The following is a 20514-nucleotide window of genomic DNA, read 5'->3' on the forward strand; positions in this document are numbered from 1 at the left end:
ATTTCTATGATGCTTTTTATGAGTTGCCATTTTGAATATCATGTGCGTGCTGTCATCGCAGACCTTTTAATGCATCTCATTGAATTGGAAAATGTTTCCAATTCAGAGATTAACTGGGGCCATATATTTTTGTGGGTGTGATTTTTCTGCCAGGCTTGTAAGCTTGTATTTTCCCCCAGAATTCACTAGATTATTTCTTCTTCCTGCTTTCCCCCCTTTCTTCTTCTATATTAGAAAATCTTCCTAGTTCCTCTCCTCTTTTCAGAGAGGTCAGCTTTCTGCCCCAAACCCTTCTCTATTTATCTGCCGTTCACTTTCTTCTGGCAACATAGTTGCCTAAGAGACCTGATCTCATATCTGTGACGAGGAGATTTTTAATCAACTATTTTGACATTCTTTTACTCTTTTTAAAATGAAGGTGATCACTTGGTAAGTACGAGGCTGAAGGTGTCTTATATGGACCTTAGGCTATGTGCATATATTCACATGGGGGAACATTTTTAGGTGACATTGGAGAAGAGAAGCCACACAACACAGTGGTTTCTCAAAAGCCGTGATGGAGGTGAGATTAAAAAAAAAGACAAAAACTCACATCTTCTCATGCTCACAGTTTAATCTGAGTAGGGATGTCTAGAAGGGGAGGGGTGTAGTCCAAACTTTCTGCCTTGAAGGGTTTTATAAGTTGCTCATATTTATATATCGTATATGCTCTTATCTAATCACCGATAATGCTATCTTTGAAATTCCCATTTTGATGAATTTTTGTTTTTATTTAACACAGAATTTTGCCTTCTCCCCTTTTTTCCTATCCTAGTATGGCCTAGTCTTCACCACTCCTTATTAGCAAACTGAGGGCTGGTAGTTGTCTGGATTAGGCAACTTTGAAATTTATTCTCTTGAAAAGCTTGCTGTTTTATGAGCACAAGAAAAAAATGGTAGTGAATCAGTTAGAAGATCATTCTGGTAACCTGTTTCTCTAGTGTAGACCCTCCATTTTCATTTGTCTCAGGCCCCCTTGATAAATGGGGAGGTTAATATTCGAAAGTGAAATTGTAGCCTGTTCAGTAGTAAAAGACTTTCTGTAGAACCAGTGTGCCAAGATTAGAAAGCATCTATGTGATAAAGTCTTCTGCCCTTAAACAATAACCACGTCAGCTCATTTTTATAGCTGAGAAAATAGCCCACCTGGGTTGACCCAACCTTCCCACAGTTTCTTGGAGGTGCTTACTGGCCACCTTTGGTGAGACTGCAAATGGGAGAGTCTAACCTATTTGCAGTTGTTGTTTAGTGTCAGTTCTCAGCTTGCCTTTTTTTTTCTTCTCTCATACAAAAGTGGAAAGGCAGAAGCTGTGCCAGCACGGCTGGTCTATAAGGAACTCTGATTTATTTTTCTGGCTTCCTCTATATAGTTTAGGTAAGACAGAGCCTAGAATTATAAATTTAACTAGTCATGCCAAAACCTGTTATTATGTCTCAGCCACTAGACAATTTAGAGACTTTTTATTAGCTTCTAAACATTTTTGTAAATTAATTTCAGATTACTGGTCTTTGGTTGAGGGACAGCTTTGAACTTGATATTGGGTGTGAACTTGATATTGGGTGTTTATGAGCGAGTGAGCAGCTTACTGGGTTGGAAAGAACATGGCATCAGGTAGATAAACTGTGATATGTGTTTTATGGAACATTTAGTTTATTTTTTTTCCATTCCCATGATAGCTATTGGTTTTCTTTAGTAGTTCTATTCCATGGATCCCAGACATTTCTCTCTTGCCTTTGGATTCGAGGTGCACAAGTTAAAAGAACTAAGCTAGTAAACGGTGTTGGGATGTTGTCAATAAAACACCTTCAGGATGTTATCATAGGCTTTCCTTTATGGCAAAGACTCTCGCAGGGGCAGCTGAAAAGCCAACCCAAGAGTAGTCAAAAGGGATCCTCTGTGGTCTGCTTTGTAAAACCTCATCAGAACAATGGAGAATTGAATTCCCCTCAATACATTGAGTGATAATATGTTAGTAAAGCTATACATTATTATTTGTAATTCAGCTTTCAAGTAAGCGATGTTTTAATGTTCTCTTTAACAAATGAATAATGTAAAACACAACTTGTGAGGAATGCAATCATATTGTTGTGTGGTTAATCATTTCAGTACTATTTTCAAACTTACCCTTCTAGAGCATGACCTTGAAATTGTAAAGTGGAACACACACAACATAGGAAGTGCACAAGGAATCGTTATGAAAATATCTCCTTGCCGTCCTGTCTTGCTTGCTGTTCTATCCCTCCTAGGAGAAGTAGGCCTTGGGACCTAATGGGATGGGGGTAGGATCTGGGAAGGATGAATGAACAAGAAAAGCTGTTGAGAAAATGAAGATAACCCCCTTCAAAATACTCAGGGCTTCAAGGCACAAGCTCTGCCCCCTTCCTGCTAGCACATCGCTTAATTGTTCTCCCTGCCATTGACTTTTAATGAACAATCTTTCTTTGTGATTTTTTTTTGGTCCTACAAAACTAATAGATTTTGATGTATTTCTCTACAAACATCAGTTTGTGTTTTATCTTAGGACATTTAAAATGAAATTTTAGATACTCTGCTCTAATAAATTTTTTCTCTTCAAAAGACTGTTCATCTATTCATATTCAGTTTTCATCATTCAGTTTTCATGGTAACTCCTTGAATTTGTTATTATCTGGAATACCAGTAGTTTCTTGAATTGATTTTCATTACTCTGTATGAGAAAGTGTCAGGAGCTCTTGGATGCCCTTGATATGGGCATAAGAGAAAACATTCTGGGAAAGATTTGCCTTTAAAGGCTTTGAAATGAAGTGCTTAATGCTCTTTTTGATGCCTTTATTTTAATTTTGCTGCTAACATTTGCAGACTTTTTTTTTTTTAAATATCAGAAGGCCTTTCTCAGTATTATTGAGTTGTATTTGTATCATTCCTCAAAGCTTTGAAGTTTATAAGGTCCTGGTTTATAAGTAAATCCATGGATTGTCTGCCTTTAAAACCTCACATTAAAAATCAAAACAAAAACAGACTGAATCTTAGTATTCATTTATATAAGTTTAAGTGGCAGGGTGATACTGAATATTCTTCATTTGTAGGCTGGGTAAGTCATGTTTCAAATCTGGATAGGGTGATATAGTTGAACTCAAAAAGCAGGGGGACCTTGAGAGATCCAGCTGCAACGTCAGGCTGTATGTGTGAACCCACTTTTTGTTTTCTTGAACCATTTCTTATAGACTTTCTGCCTAATTTGTTAATCATTTCAATTGCTAGACTAGACTTCCACCAAATGCCCATGCTTCTTGAGATATCTGGGCTATATGCCTGATTCCATGCCGAGAGGCACAGTATCCGACAGGAACCTCAGGCCAAAACCAGGACACAGAGCTGGGTCATGCCCCCCTCCCCCCTCCTGTGCACCTGTGCATTACTCATTCTGCATGCCATTCTCTCCATAATTAAGAACAGAAATTCTTGTTCTCTTCAATATCATTGTGTCCTTGGCATCCTGCTCAGGGTCTGGCAACTAGACCAGGTTCAGAAAAGCCACAACCAAGAGCTCTAAAATCAGGAGTTGAAGGCTTCGTTACTGGCCTTTCTTGTAGTACTTAATATTTTTGACAATCTTAGAGCTTGTGTAGTTTTGTAGCCCTAAATTTAAATCAGGTTCTTTTAAAAACTATGTTAGGCCATCATATCTGTTGTGAATGGATTCACCAACTTCCTTTACCATTCATTGGCAGTCACTGAGAATTTTAAATGGATAATTTTTATTGTTCAGTTCCAGAGCTCTTGGCCTCTATTAAAACATTTACTGCTTATTTATGTAGTAGTTTGTTAATAATGTATCTGTTCTAAAATCCTCTGTGTGGCTTTTTATTCCTTACAGCATCTTCCACAGTGTTTATTGAATTGAATTCAATAAAATGTTAACTAAGTAGAACATTCCATAATCACACAGTTATTATACAGATTTTATTAACATCTAAGCCTTAAAGCAGTTCAGTAAGGTAGTTTGGGTAGATATCTCAGTTTTATTGAAACTGAGGAAAACTGGGATTTATGAAGTTTAGTCTTAAGTGAGCATTAAAATCATTCTCTGTACTCCTGATGCTCTTATAACAAGCAGCAAAACAAGTTGGAAAGAAAAACTTTCATTTCAAATGGGCAAATGGGCAAAATGGATTTGTTAACTAACGCAGCTCCTTCTTTCTTGTGGTTTGAAGTAGTTAAGTGATAGATTTTGGTGACTCATTATTTATGAATTCTATCAGCAACTTGGTTTTGATTCTGAATAGTGGTTTATATCACGAAGATTTCAGTAGGAATGGTCAGTCATTGGGAAATTTTGGTTATGGTCACTTGCTACTTTTAAGGACAATGGGTGAGCTAGACTAGAAATTCTTGTAAAAAGCCAGTGTCGGAGAGATGTAGATGATCTGACTTGCAGAAAACATGGGCTGATCCTTTGATTCAGAGTTATCTCAGGACATTTAGAAAGTTAGGCACACTTTCTAAGGTTTCCTGGAACTTAGAGAATGATAACAAGTAAATTGGGGAGAGGTAGAGGACTAGGATTAGGGGTGGGAAAGTAGATACCTCTAGGAAAGCATCCATCCTTCCCTGTTTCTTATTTGGTTCTTGTTTTCTAGTAATCATAATTCATGTATCTTGAACACATTACATTTTTTAAAGGAAGACAATAATTTTCCAAGCTACAAGATGGGAACATGTTTTTAAAAGGAAATACATGAAGAACCAAACAACTAACTTGCTTTGAGAAACTATGTAATTCTTCATTTGTCTCTGTGGTAACGATGACTCTCTATTAAAGTCTTTATTCATACCGTATTTTTTTCTTCTTGCGGAAAATGCTAAAGTCATTATTTCACAGGGCCCGATGCTAGGTTCTTTTCTGAAGATTGGAAGATGTAAGACATGTATAGCACTTGAAAGTAGTTCGCATTATCCCTTTTTGTAGGCCAGAAAGTGCTGATCTGTCTGTCAGAGATTGTAAGTAACGTGCTTGCTTGAAATTTCCAAGGTCATGCTTGAAAGTGGTAGAGCCCACATTCAAATCCAGGCCTTAGCAGCTCCAAGGCTTTTGATTTTTGCTGTGCTCAGATTCTGTTCTTTCCACCCTGTTTCCTCTCTGGCAGGATGCCTTTGGGAAGAAGTAGTAGTTCTAAGTTTGAGAGTCCAGTATATCTGAGCCAGAGAAATGTGCATTCTAATACCAGGCTCTGTATGAAAACTACACCTTGAGCGAAAGTGACTTTGTAGCAGCGTTATGAGGAACAGTAAATCTCATCGCCAATGGAAAGTAAAATTAGGAACAACACTGGGCTACAAATTAGAAGAACTGAGTTTTAGACCCTATTGTTCCATCACCTGCCTGCTGGTCGTTTGGTTCTGGGCCTCAGTTTCTTTATTTGTAAACCAGGCCTCTATGAAATGCTCAGGGCCTTTTAACTGCTCATTTCTGTAATTACCTGTTCACAGGATGATGATCTTTTAAAAGCTTGCTAAATTTAGACAAAGCCTAAAGTTCTCGCTTGCCTTTATATGTCTGTATCCCCATAATTAGACTATCAGTCTTTTGAGGGTAGAGAATTCATCTTATTGGTCGTTGCATAGTGCAATGTCTAGAAATAGCATCCTCCCAAATATGAATGTGTAAGGAATGGAGATGTGCTCTAGGAGATTTATACTCAGTTGCTGTATGGTAGTTGATTAGTAACCCCAGTTTTACTATCATACATTTCTTAGGATTTTTGCTCATCATCTTTTTAAAAAAAATATTTTTACTGAAGTGAAATGCATGTAACATAAAATTAGCTATTTTGAATCATTGGCATTTAATACAGAGTGTTATGCAATCACTACTTTATCTAGTTCTAAAACATTTTCATCACCCTGAATAGAAACCCTGCCTCCATTGAACATTTGTTCCCCAAATCCCTCCAACCTCTCTGCCCTTGGAAACTGCAGATCTGAGTTCTGTCCCTTGATTTATTTATTCTGGACATTTCAGATAAATAGAATTATAATATGCGACCTTTTGTGTTTAGCATAATGTTTTCAGGGTTTATCCACACTGTAGCACATGTCAACACCTCATTCCCTTTTATGGCTGAGTAATATTCCATTGTTCATATTATATCACATTTTATTTATCCATTCATCTCCTAATACAGGAGTCCCCAGTCCCTGGTCTATGACCCATTAGGAACTGGGAATTTGAGGACTGACTTTTCCATTATTACCAAAGAGGCCATTGGAATTTTGGTAGAAATTACATTGACCCTGTAGATTGCTTTGAGTAGCAATATTAGCGATATTAAGTCCTTCATGCATTCCGTGTCTTTATTTAGGTGATATTTATTTCCATATATTTAGGTCTTTATTTTTTTTAGCAATGTTTTGTACTTAAACAAGTGTACAAGTCTTTTCACCCTTGTGATTAGATTTATTCCTAGGTATTTAATTGTTTTAGATGCTGTTGTAAATATAGTTTTTTAAAAATTCCTTTTTCAGATTGTTAACTACTGGTGTATAGAAATACAATTGACTTGTGTGTTGTTCTTGTATCTAGCAAATTTACTGAATTCTTGTATTAGCTCTGGGAGTGTGTGTGTGTGTGTGTGAGAGAGAGAGAGAGAGAGAGAAAGAGAGAGAGAGAGAGATGTCTTTGGTATTTTCTTTATATAGGGTTATGTCTTCTGCAAATAGTTTTACTTCTTCCTTTCCAAATTGGATGTCTTCCTCCCTATCCTTTCTTCCCTCCTTTTTCTTCTAGCTAGAACTTTCAGTACAGAGTTGAATAGTAGTGGTGAAAATTTTCATCCTTGTCTTGTTTCTGATGCTAGGGGTGGGGAACTTTGTATTCCCTTTAGTTCTCCTATGGGATTACTCAGTGTTGAATAATTAAAAAAAAAAAAAAAAGTGTTCCCCAAAGTGCCTACATTAATCTCTTAGTTTGTTCATGTGTCTTGAGTCACCATGAAGAATTGGAGAGTCATTATAAGACATTCACAGAATTTATCAGAAGACCTTACATTTTGTATTCAGTCTTAAACCCATGGCAAGCAACCCAAGTGTACTTTTATTTAGACCTTTGTTCTGATAATTACTTTACCATAATTTATTTACTTACCTCTACTAGTTGTCGCCTTATCCTTGTGACTACTTATGCCAGCAGGAATGTGTCTTCTTTGGCTATTAGAAAGACTTGAGGGTCACTTTTATAGGGTTTATTGGATTTTATCACATCATTATTTCGTTTTGCTTTATTTTTCTCAGTAGTTTTATCTTGCTGTGTTGTGATCTCATTCCTTTTATGTTCTTTGTGAACAAAACATTTAAATTAATAAGATAAAATTGTGATCTCTTGATAGTGAGTTTGAAAATAGCAATTTGGACACACAAGTACCAGTTTAAGGGAAAGTACCATAGTAAGATCCTGTTCGTTCACTACATGTTCTCCTGTTGGTGATACTTAGCTTATAAAAATACCATTTAAACATGTCCGAATTTGTGGTTTAATTACTTACTGCTGATCTCCTTGTGAGGATGGTCTTATTTTCCACTACCGTCAGATTTCTAAACCTCATTTATACATTTACCTTAAGGCAATCTCTGCCCCTAGAATGGGTAAATATTCTGAATATAGCATCAGAACAAGTGCTACCTAAACGGGTGAGCTGTGAGGAAATCCCAGCAAAGAAGCACAGAGTAAAAGAGAATAGTCTCACAACCTTGGCTGGGGCTCACATACTCTTAATGAGCATGCGTGGTCCTAAAAATGTCATTTGCTGGGCTTTCCTTCAGCCTCTTTGATGTGAGAATAAAGTTATAGGATCATTGCATGAATTACTATTGATCGAATAATTAAGCTGCTCTCAACTTTTCACATTGAAGGTTTGCTATAAGTAAATGAAAAAGCAATTCATTAACATAGTAGCAGACTTTTTAAGATTTTATGTCATGTACTTGCATATTACAATTTAAATTTTTTAATGAGTGTAAGCCAATCATAGTTCCTATTTGTGTCTCACATCTTGTTCAGTGGGGGAAAAAAAAGGAATTCCCAACAATTGAAGTCACAGCCTAAAACCTGTAATTGATCAAAATTCCCAAGGATTTTTTGTTTGCTTGTTTCACAGAGTTACTTGGCTCTTAGCAAATATTCTAGTCCCATTTCTAGAAACTGTGCATGTGACATTTTTCACTTGTCTGTGGAAGACTTCATGCGGTTTCTCGCTAAACTTCTTAGTTATCTTCTCAAAGGAAAAACAACAACAGTATTTTGAAAGTGTATGTTCATTTCCTTTTGTTTTCAAATTATTTAATCTACATGCATCTGTGTAGACCTACCTGTATGTAACAAGAGTGTCTAATTAAAGAGGGTTCCAGATACGTTAGAGATTTTAAAATTATTTTCAGAGAGTTTAATAGTTAAGTGATTCCCAATATAGTCAGAAAGAAAGTTGGTTTGTTTGAGAAGATTGTATGACTTTTTCTCCCCATCTAGCCATTGTAGGTGGTTTGAAGAAGGAAAGAACCTTTTTTTTTTTTTTTAAACCATATTCTAAGGGCTATCTCCTTTGTCTTGTGTGTAATGAGGGTAACAATTTAAAAAATCAAAAGGAATCTAGTCCTAGAGGTTTAGGAAGAGAAGTTTATATTTTAATTAGGTAAGGGTTATAATAATCTTAGGAGGTTCTTAAATATAGATAATTGAGCAGAGGCAGTAAACTCACTGATTGGGAGTTAAGTGTTTAGTGAGACAGTAACTTCTCATACCACCATTGTGAATAGATTTTTTTTTTTTTAATTTTGCATGTGAGGAGGCTTGCGGATGCAATGGTTTATTTCAGAAAGGAGAGGAACCTTGAGAGATGGGTGGGGTTCCAAGGCACAGTTGAGTTTCAGAAACCATTACTGTATTTCACAGTGCCCTTTGTCAGGGTTTCAATGACAGTGACGAGGAAGGGGGAACAAACATGTTAAAGTCATTTGGCTACTTTTGAAATCAAGGCTGGGAAGAAAACGTTTTCTGGCAGTAAATCACTTACTTGTCCTACAGGCTTTAAAGCATTTTATACAGACGACTTTAACAGTTTTAGGGGTCATGCCCGGGATTAAGAGACTGTTTGCCTGGTGTACATTTTGGTGATTAAAAAACAATACTTTACTGAGGTGGTAGCATTTCAGTTTAAGTCAGTACTGTGAAATATTTGATATTTGTCTGATGAAGAAGGTTTGCTTCAAGGCAATGTACAAAGTTGATTTTATACTTGTTGATTTTATGCGTCACAAGGGCTATTAAAATAAACCAGTATTTAAAATGTAACCAAAAACAAAACTATAAATGAAAAATTTAAAAACATTTTAAATATTGCTAACATTTTGATGAGCGATTATTGTGCCATGAACTATAAGCGCTTTTACATATATTATTGAATTCAATTTTTAAATCCAACTCTAAGAGGTAAGAATTGTTATTCTTATTTTTAACTGTTGAGAAGTGAGGCCCAGACAGGCTAGCGAACTGTCCAAGGTCACACAACCAGTGTGGGTAGTGAGCTAGGAGTTAAACTAGGCAGAAGACCCTTGGGTTTCACATACAGTACTCATAGCTAAGGCCGAAATAGTTGCCTGTGATTTTTAAGTGAGACAATTCAAATAAAAATATCTATTAAATACCTAAATGCTATATTGGCAATAGCAAAAATGCTGAAGCTGATGAGAAAGATGCATTTGGAGAGTGGCTTTAGTGATTGGTGGATGCATTAGGTTAAATCATACTTTAAAATAGAATGAACTCATGCAATTATCCATTCTTATGACATTGTTTAATGCTTTAAATGACTACCAGTGTGTTTAGCCTTTGAGAGACCACTGTAGTTTTGTATGTGTTTAGAGATTATCAGATAGTTTAGTGCTTTGGTGTATTGTCCATGAAGTTGCAGTGTGAACTCTGGTCATATGGTGTGTTACCTGAATATTATCATTTTTCCACCCTGCTCCTATGTTTTTTTCCCCTATACTTGTAGACCTGTTGATGAGCAACCCGGCATCCCTGTCTCCACACCCCCACTGATCCTCTCCTGTGGAGTAGTTATTACAGTGGATTGTACTGTGAGGTGAAAGGTGCATTATGCCTACATGCAAATGCAACATTGGGTTGGCACAATCTGTCTTTTTTCCCCAAGAAAAGTGTTGTTTTTTCCTTGTGTGTTTTTGTTGTTGTTGTTGTTGTTGTTGTTGTTAGTGCCCAGCAGTTTTCATTGCCAGCAGCACAACAGTCATTAGGCGACAGCAAATAAACAACACTTGGAGCCAGGAAGTTGCATCTCAGTCTAGGAACACAGTTTTGGATGGACTTTTGGGAGATGGGTTGCTAAATAAGGGGAGTCAGCTACCAAAGGGAAAATTAGTTACCCTGAGGTTCTTGCACTTTTGGGGAAACCATCTAATCACAGATTCTTTGGAAGGGCATCTGAAGTTGGTTTTGATGTTATAATAAATCAGATTCTTTGTAATTAAATATTAGCTCAAACTGTGTCTTAGGTAACTGTGTGTTGCCTTGCTGTTCATTGTTTACCATAGATATGTGATTAACATTCTGTGAATTTGAAACTGATGTCTTGTTGATTGAATGCTTTGTTTTGAAACAATCCCAAGTAAATTTGGTGTGAATATTCCTAATAGTGCCTAGTTTGAAAATATGACATATTATTCCTTGCCTTATAACATAAGAGGAATACCAAATTCAATTGATGTGGAGTATTTTATGGGTGCTTCTATTTCAAAATCAATGGCATCTTACAGCACCTTACTGAAAATTATAATTCAAAGTGAAAATTTTAAACTCAAGTCCTTTGGAGCTTTTTAAATCAGAGGAGATAAACTCGTTTAAAAATGAGTTTGTTTAAGCAGTTATTAATACATTCTTTTAAAGACGAAAAAGAAACTTTTTGCTTCACATTTAGACTACTCTTAACTAAGCAGCTTGCTTTATGGAACTTGAGTCTTTGGGAATCATTAAGTATTTATAAAGATGTGCATAGTTCTGTCTTATTCCCCCTTGACTTATACAGCTGGAGATTTCTTTTCATCCATGATTTCCTGTGTAAAGCACAATGTACCCATTATTGAAGAGAAAATAGTGATTCATTCTCTTTAGTTTTGATACTGTTGAAAAAATACCAATGATTATTTTGAATAATGTTTATTTCTTTGTTAATATCTTACTCTTGCCTCTTTTAGGACCTGCTGAAGTGCCCATGATGTCACCCAATGGATCCATTCCTCCCATCCATGTGCCTCCAGGTTATATCTCACAGGTAAACCATTTGATGGACTTCCCCACTTACTGTGGACACTGTCATTGTCCTGAGAGAATATATGTTGAAGCTTCAAAACTTACTCCAAGATTAATTTAGTTAGAATAATGCTAGAGTTGTCATCATTTTTGTGGTACCACATGACCCTTTCTGAGTCTTGCTACTTGTCATACCAGCGAGTTAGAGAGAGGAAAACACAGCAGGGCTGCTAAGCTGCCCTCAGCCAAGGTGGTTTTCACACTTCACCATTTGATTGTCATTCCCTCACAGCATCTATTGCCTTAGAGATTTCTTTCCATCCCTACCACAATTTGCTAGGGGGGGGGAATTTAGACTTAATTAGTAGACATGTCAAAGAAGACATTGTTAACATAAATAGGGCCTGCCCTCTATTATGGGAGTCTCGTTTCTCCATAATGTGGCATGTCCTGGGGTTGGAGAATTACTGAGTATGATGTGAGAACTTGGTCACCGGTACTTAAATTTCTCTAAAATTTGATTTTCTTTTAAGTAAAATAGCAATTTAAAAAGTAATAGCAATATCAGAGATATGTTGGGAGGGAAGAAATGTTAAAGGATAAAGTTATACTCAAACTTGTGTAATGTTTATGACATTCTGGGTGCCTGGAATGTGGACGTCTATATATATTTAATTTTTTGTTCTGGGCTCAGCATGATGTGAGCGCCACGCTATTTCTCCCTGTACATCTTTCTTTCCAAATACCTAACGAACAAACTGTTTCTCTTTCTTTGCTTCTGCTACCCGTCCCCCTCCCCCCCCCCCCCACCATTGTAAGAGCATCCTGTAGTCATGGGGAAAAAATCAGAAAAGACAGAGGAATTAAAAAAACAAAAACATAATTTTTCTACCTACAGAAGATAATCATTGTGTTAACATTTTTAGAATTACAGTCCTCCAAAATATTTTCCTCCTTTCTATTCTTTCTCTGTCTCTGTCTGCTTTTACAGTGGTTTAAAATCTGTCATTTTAGTTTTTAGTGATTTTGCTAGGGTGAAAAAAATTGGCAGCTACATTGGAAAACTGCTAAAGTGCAGGCAGAAATCAAAGAAGTTTTATTCTTCTCTGATGTAAAAACTTATCCATTTCTTTATTGTCTAAGCCATACTGTAGCCACTATAATTTCATTTTTTCCATCCTTACTTTCATGTGAGCCAATTTGGCATCTTTCTTTGTTTTGTTTTGTGTAGTGAGAATGTTGGCCAGTTTTTCCTTGTTGTAAATAAATGATTTGTTTTACACAATTCTTTTTAAATAAGAATCACTGGAAGGAGAAAAGGGTGCAGAGCAGGCCCTTCCAGCCAGCACATGTGATGATGGATCACAGTCACGTTGCCAGTCAATTAACAGAAAAGAACAAAGGATGTAGAATTCCATTATGTCTGCTGCTCATTTATTTTGAACAAGTGTTTTATTCCATTGAACAGAGTACAGTTCTCACCATTGTAATGACAGAAATAACATCTCCTTTTATGCTAAAGGTCCATTTGAGGAATACCAGTTGAAAGTTGAATATTTAGTGGAGAGAAGCTACAATGTACTATTTCTTGGGATAGGTGTTGCTGTGATTGTAGTAACTGCAAAACATTTATTAGAAATCCTAGGGAAAATAGTGAATTTTAGATCATGGTTTATTTCCGATTGTGAAAAACTTCTGTAGACAGTCCAAATAAAAGTGAGAGCAGAGCTGTAAATTCACTTCCATAAAACTGATGATGAAAGCAGAGTGAAATGCTCTCTCATAATTGCGGATAATGAGAGAAAGGACTGGGAGATACTGGAAGAATAGTAAGAATGGGTCCCTCATCAGAAGACGGGCCCAGAGTTAGATGACTCACCTTCACTAGTAGCAGTATATCCTTAATGATATTTGACAGTGAAGTGTCTGAGTAAAACATTATTAACATGAAGAAAACTGAAAAACCGATAGGATGCGTGTACATCTTTAAGGCTGACTGCATGCTCACTTCAAAGAAATGAAGGGAGAACAAGTTATAAAATGTTTTAGGGGACTTATCATCACAAGCTCTAGGGAGCTAAATACATGTGGTCATGTAGATGTGGAAAGAAAGAATGACAAAAGAAAAAAAAAATCCCTCCCTGGACACATGTGAGAAGTTTCTAATAGTCTGTCCCTGTACCAGTCAGCCTTGCAACTTATCCCCACAGAGCTTTTTCTTAAATACATGTGGCTTTCTTGTTCAGATCTATAGTTGAGCGTACGCTGCATAGAAGGTCTGTAGTGTAGTGTATGAGAACCTTACTGCTCAACTCTGCTTTCTGTCTTTTTTTAGGGTCACCATTACCTGTTGTCCCACATTGCTACTACCTTAAACTTCTGTCCCCTGGGTATGCCTGGCTTTTTCTCAACTACATGTTTTTTCTGTCTATTCTTTCTCTCTCTCTGAAATACTCTAAGAGCCCTTCTTTGTTTGACAGTTCAGTTTTGTGAGTCAAATGCCCCTCCTCAGTGTGGCCCTTTCAGAACCTCCAACTCAGAAATGGTTGCTCTGCTTTTTCAGCGTCATTGGCACTTTGTCCCATCTCTGTCATGAATACAATATATTTGAGAACTGTCCCCAAGAACTCTTAGTGCCTCAATAGGTTTATATCTGAGAATCTAGAATATTGCCTGGTATATATATAGTAGGTACAGGCATACCTCGACTGGTAGCGCTTTGCTTTATTGTGCGTCACTGATTTTCCTTTCCTTTCCTCCCCCCCTTCCCCCTCCCCCCTTCCCCCTCCCCCTTTCTCCCTCCCCCCTCCCCTTCCCTTCCCCTTCCTTTTCCCTTTCCCATTTTCCATTTCCCTTTCCTTTTTGCTTTTCCTCTTCCTCTCCCTTTTCCTTCCTTTCTTTCCTTTTTTTTAAACAAAAGATAATGACTCTCTTTATTGCAACATGCTCTTTATTGAGATAATTTGCTTTATTGCGATATCGTCCTTACTGCTGTGGTCTGAAATGGAACTTGCAGTATTTCCAAGGTATGTCTGTCCTTGATAATTGTTTTTAAATATAAGTGATTCGCCAAACTGAAATAAAATAAATAAAAGAGACATTCATAGATTTGTTTCAAAGATTTGCAGGTACAAGTAGAGTAATAAAACACTTGGTGGCTGGAAAATTAGCAAGATCAAAGTGATGTATAGCTATAAGGAATGAAATGCTCTTAATGTGGATTTAAGAGAGAAAGATGTGCCAAGACAATTCAGGGGACGAAAGAATAGTCTCTTCAACAAAGAGTGCAGGAACAATGGAGTCTAGGGACAATTGGATATCTAAATACAAAAGAATGAAGTTGGACCTCTACCTCATGTCATATACAAAAATTAACTCAAAATGGATTATAGACATAAATTTCAGTACTAAAATTTTGTAACCTTGGATTAAGCAATGGATTCTTGGATGTGATACCAAAAGCACAAGCAGCAAAACAAACAAACAAACAAAAACTGACTTCATCCAAATTAAAACTTTGTGCTTCAAAGGAAACCACCAAACCTCATAGAATGGGAGAAAATATATGCAACTCAGTTTTCTCAGACTTTTAACTAGAATATATAAAAGAGAAATCTTTTAGCTAGAATCTATAAAAGGGAAATTCAAGAATAACAAGACAAGCCAATTTCAAAATGGGCGAAGGATCAGAATAGACATTTTCTATGGAAGATAAACGGATGGCCAGTTAGCATGTGAAAAGATGCTGGACATCATTAACCACCAGGAACATGTAAATCAAAGCCACAGTACAGTATACTTCATCACACTAGGATAGTAGATAAGATAGATAATAACAAATGTTGGCAAAGTTGTGGAAAAATTGGAATCCTCATATACTACATTGGTAACAAAGTGGTATAGCAGCTTTGGAAAACTGTCTGGCATTTCTTCAAATGGGTAAATATAGAGTTACCATGTGACTCAGCAGTTTCACTGCTAGGTATATTTACACAAGAAGAAAGAAGACAAATGTCCTCACAGAAACTTGTACATGAATGCTCATAGCAGCATTATTCATAATGGCCCCAAGGTGTAAACAATTCAAATGTCCATCTGTTCATGAATGCATAAACACGATGTGGTATATCCATACAATGAAATATTATTCAGACATGAGAAGAAATGAAGTACCAATATATGCTAAAATATGGATGAACCTTGAAAATACTATGCTCAATGAAAGAAGCCAGACATAAATACCACACACAGTATCGTTCTATGTATACATAATGTCCGGAATAGATAAACCCAGGGGCCAGGGGAGAGAGTATTGTGGAGCTAATGGGTATAGTGTTTCTTTCGGGGTGATCAAAATGTTCTGGAATTACATAATGGTGAAGATCATTCAACTGTAAATGACTAAAAATCACTGAAGTGAACACTTAAAAATAATGGATTTTATGGTGTGTAAATTGTATCCAATGTGTAAGTAAAGCTATTTCAAAGGGCAGGGGGAAGATAATGACTAGTCCTAATTTTTATTCAGCAAGCAATGGGACAGGTTGGAAAAATGGCCCAGCCTATCTTGGTGCAGGTGGTGATGGTGGGAATAACCACTGTGTGTGGTACACACTGTGCCAAATACTTTATGTCTCTGAGATTTCACTATCCTAACTTTACGCTGAGAAAGCTGAGTCTCAGAGTAGAAACAGGATTGCAACTCAGGCATTTCTGATTTTACTGATCTATTATTTCTCACTACGATGTGATCTTGAATTCAGCAGCAGAGCCTGCCTTGATGGATGTATTTGCTTTCCATTACATTACCTTCTGACAATGTGAGTGTGATTCACAGTGTGCCTATTAGTGCACACCAGCTTCTCATTTATGAGATGGTCTGTTATGGTAAGAAAATTGAAGAGGGAGGTAAATGAATGGTTAAAATTAGTAACTCTAAACTAAGTCAATGGAAAAATTCTTGATTATAATGGTTCCATTATATAAGTAGCTGAAATTGCTTTAAAGATAAATTGGTAAAATTGGTCAAATAAATCTGGCAAAAGGCAAATCCTTGTAGTGAACAGAGATAATCCTATCGTTAAGACAAGCACCTGGAGTTGATGAGTCAGCTCTGGTCTGCTTTGGGGTGCAGTTAACATAACAGTCTTTTTTAGGGTGAGAAAGACTGAACCTGTGGACCTTAAAGAGTGTGGACTTAGGATAGGAGGACAATGGAATATTGTTGTTTCAACTCAAAAGTCTCTGATACATTAGGCTTGTATGTGTTGTAGTGTGTGTTTTGTGCTTTACCTTTTAGTAGGAGGCTGGGGAAGGAAGGTCTGAGGAAAAAATAACCTGACCTTTTCAATTTCTGTAGGCTGTTTTCTTTCAGCTATGAGAAAGTAGATTTAGGTAAGAGGGAATTTAGCCTTGTCGCATTCATCATCATCATTTACACTATGTAGAAACATTTGTGAGTGTGGTTGGGGTTGAGACTGGCAGAACGTGGACGTTACTTGGAGAGGCCTGCCTTCCAGTTCCACCATGGCTACTTCTCATGTCACTTTTACAGATTCCTACCCGATCTGGTAGAGGTAAGAATTAAGAGAAATGTTATGTGAGGTGTGTAGTCTATAGTGGACATTCAATAAGTGAGAGCTATTATAATGGAGACTGGTAGAATAATTTCAATGAAAGTTTGGCAGTTTGCCTGTCTAAATACATATTGAGATCACACACTATGAAGCAAATTTTTCCTTTTATTGTATGCTGGCCATGATTCTTCTTAGTTTTTAATCTCATTATTAACTTTCTGAATAATTTATATATAGAAATTTCTTAAGCAGATGGCTTGCTTTCCATGCTCTCATAGTAATTTATGAAGAAATTTCATGAAGACCCAAAGATTAAAAAAACATATGAAAATAAAAAGTGAAACATCCAAGTTAATGTTCTATCATTTGGGAGACCACTCTCCTTTTCTCAGAGAATTGATGTAACCTAAAAACTGAATAGTAGTCAAAAGTATTTCTGTTATAGCAGAAGTACACCCTTTACTTCATTCCATTGTTTTGGGGCTTAATGGGTCAGTACCTGTGGAAATTACATATATTCCATTTCCCTTGACCAGGGAGAGACAAGAAGTCTATCTAAAAACGTATTTAAGTTTCATTCCCCAGTGAGGAGTGTTTAGAGAGCTGGCCAGAAATCAGAGCCCCCGTGGGGACAGAACGGAGTCTGTTTGGTCCCTGGTGGGAGCCATGGAATCCTTTCCCTGGTTTTGCTTAGCTAAGCCAGCTGAGCAATAAACAATAGCCTTAGCTGCTTCCTTGTGGTAATTACAACCTGGGATTAAGCCCGTGCTGTGTTTCACCTTCAAGATTTTGAAAATGATGAGCCGAAAAGAGCATGGGGGATTTCCCTGTATCCTGACAAACTGAGAAGCAGACCCATTTTACAGCCAAGAATAAAGAGAATTGGAATCTCTTTGAAGACTTTAAGTCCTTTGGAGGAGTTGGTTTCTCTATAAGAGATTAGGAAAGTGTTCCACAATGAACGATATGTTCATGGAGGTGAGGAGTTTCTATGAAAAGAGCAGAGGACTTGTGTATCTGTTCTGATTTAATTTCCATTATCTGCAGATTTGCAGCAACTTTATTTTTTATTTTGTGGCTTATTTTATCTGAGGTATGATTCCAGGCAGAGTTGGCATTACTAAATTAAAGAAATATACCAAGGACGTACCCTCCCCTGAAGCATTGTGCAAGTTTTCCTCTTTTTGAGCTTTCTGTCTCCCTGTTCTGCGTTTTCTCTTGGATTTTTCTTTGTTTCTGAGATCCTGGCATTGTGGTATAATAGAACACAAGATTAACAGGAGGAAACATGAGCCCACTTGGGGCTCCGTGTCCAACTCCTTTTGTGATTTTTAGGAATCTTTTTAAATTATTTACTTGGGTGTTTGACTTGTTTGTTTTACTGGATCACTGTTGGCCTTCTTCCCTTTTAGCATTTAAAGTCTACCAGGTCAGAGATCTTATGTGTCCTGTTCATTCCTAGATCTCTGGTTCCTTGAATGGAGCCTAGCACATTATTGGCATTTATCAATTAAGTGATGGCTGGCTGGAGTCATTATTATCTTACTGGAGGGTGGAGGGGAAAGAAAAAAGGATCTCAGGTTTTTTTTCCTAAAGTTAGGTGACTTTTTTCTGTTTATATTCTTAAAAAGGAGACAAGCAAAAATATAAGTAAGCATTCATAAGCAATCATTACCAAACCCATGGCAGACTCCTTTGGTGTTTAGCATTGCCTTGACTGGAATTCTGGTCTTCACTGCTATGGAAAAATGATGGTTAATTTTCATAGTAATATTGAGACAGTGTCACATCTAGAAATGACTTATGAATCAGTAAGGAATAAATTATACACATTACATTTATTGATTTTATCGTACAGTTAGTATAGTCTTTCTAAATTATTAACATTTGTCATATGTAACAACTTTTCTTAGATAAACACCTTTGTCCAACCTATTGGGTATAAAGCTTTACGAAGGTTATGTGGATTTTATATTCTTACACACTCTTTGGAATCCATCAGACTTACAAACTTGCACTTGTAAAATAATACAGATATTTTTCTATGTGATAAATATGATCTCAGTATCATCAACATGGATTCTTAATCCTTTTTTGTGCCATCGAACCTACTGGCAGACTGGTGAAGCATCTTAAAATATAAAATTCATAGGTACCATCTAGAACAACCTGCCTGTGTTTTCATGGACATGAGTGTACTTGAGAAGTTGTACCGAAATCATCTTTGTTTTTGGACATCTCTTCTATGCTGATCAATGGCAAAGTGCTGGAGTGATAGGAACAATTACTATCTACACATGCCTCCTGTTGATAGCTTTATTAACTAACATCTTAATAACAGCTCAGTTTGGCACAAATTGAAACATCAAATTGTTGCTTACTGTTTGTCTTCTGACAAATATTCTGTTCCTTAAAACAGCATATCCAATTAGTTGGAAAAATTGGCCCATTTTGTTGCTCGAAACTATGGATGTAACTTCTTATGTCTAGTGTTCTAGATACTGGGGAGAATTAGACTTGATTTTCGATCTTTAAATGTGGTTTGTTTTGATATTTAGGTTGGTGATATACAATACAATGTGATAGAAAAGGCACAGCATTTCCAGTCACAAGTACTTGGGTATGAATCTTGTAACCCACTTCGCTGATCCTACATGAAGCTACTTAATTCCTGAAATTACTCATCTAGAAATTGGGACTATGTTACAGGATCTTCTGAATATTATGCAAGTTAAGTTTTGTGCCAAGCATTTTAAAAACTATTAAGTAATACATAAGTCATAGGAGTTGTTATTGTCACCTTTGTTAATTTGGTAAATTAATCAATTTACCATTTGCCTTCAGTATCAGTGCCCAGTGCTGTATTTCTGCTTGGAGAAGAGGCCGCTTGACTCTTGGTAGTATCTTGAGAAGCTTAGCTGTGTCCAAACAGGTGCCCATCTTTTTCCCTGGGATCCTCAAGTTGGGGCCACTGGGATGTGGTACTAAAAGTTAAATTATTTATGCCCTACTTGTGCTCCTTTTTCCAGATTACAGACTTACATAAGTATGAGTAGCTTGGGTGTGTGTGTGTAGGTAAAATGTTTAGGGATTTTTTATTCAATAGTGAATCACCTTACAATTTAAAACCTTAGACTGGGTTACCTATAAATCAGATGGATTGGTTATTTACTTATCCATTGGCATGAAATGTTTGAGAAAAATAATTGGAATTTTCAAAGAACTTTAAAAAAAATTCTGGTGATATCTATTATCAGTCTGTAACTACTCTTCCAGGTGTTAATGTAAAGAGCTTTTTAAAAACCTAGAAACATCACCAATAATGCATTTTTCCATTTGGCTAAAAAATTACTATGCTATATGGAAGTAGGAGCTTATCTTAAACTTAGAGGGTCTGTTGTCTTAGGACATTAATGATAATAAAGCATTGGAAAGAGAAAATATTTATCAGTGTTAGCTATTATAGATATAAATAGCTAAATTTGAAAAAGCAGAAAAGTAACTCAAAAGATTTGGAAAATACATTCAATTCTGCCAGCATCTTAAATCAATTAACTCAACTTCATTTGTAAAATAGAATGACCACTTGCTTCTATAACCTT

General features: G+C 36.5%; 1 protein-coding gene across 2 annotated transcripts in view; it reads left to right on the forward strand.

Moving 5' to 3' along the window:
- FNDC3B (fibronectin type III domain containing 3B) overlaps positions 1 to 20514 on the forward strand; it is a 299021-nt gene that overhangs the window by 144428 nt on the left and 134079 nt on the right. For both annotated transcript variants that reach the window (XM_016155721.2, XM_016155639.2), the window contains exon 4: positions 11282 to 11358. In XM_016155721.2, coding sequence (XP_016011207.2) covers positions 11282 to 11358 — 77 coding nt within the window. The remainder of the gene's footprint in view (positions 1 to 11281; positions 11359 to 20514) is intronic.

The sequence above is a fragment of the Rousettus aegyptiacus genome, unplaced genomic scaffold (assembly GCF_014176215.1).
Source record: "Rousettus aegyptiacus isolate mRouAeg1 unplaced genomic scaffold, mRouAeg1.p scaffold_m13_p_4, whole genome shotgun sequence".
In the NCBI taxonomy this organism is placed as follows: Eukaryota; Metazoa; Chordata; class Mammalia; order Chiroptera; family Pteropodidae; genus Rousettus; species Rousettus aegyptiacus.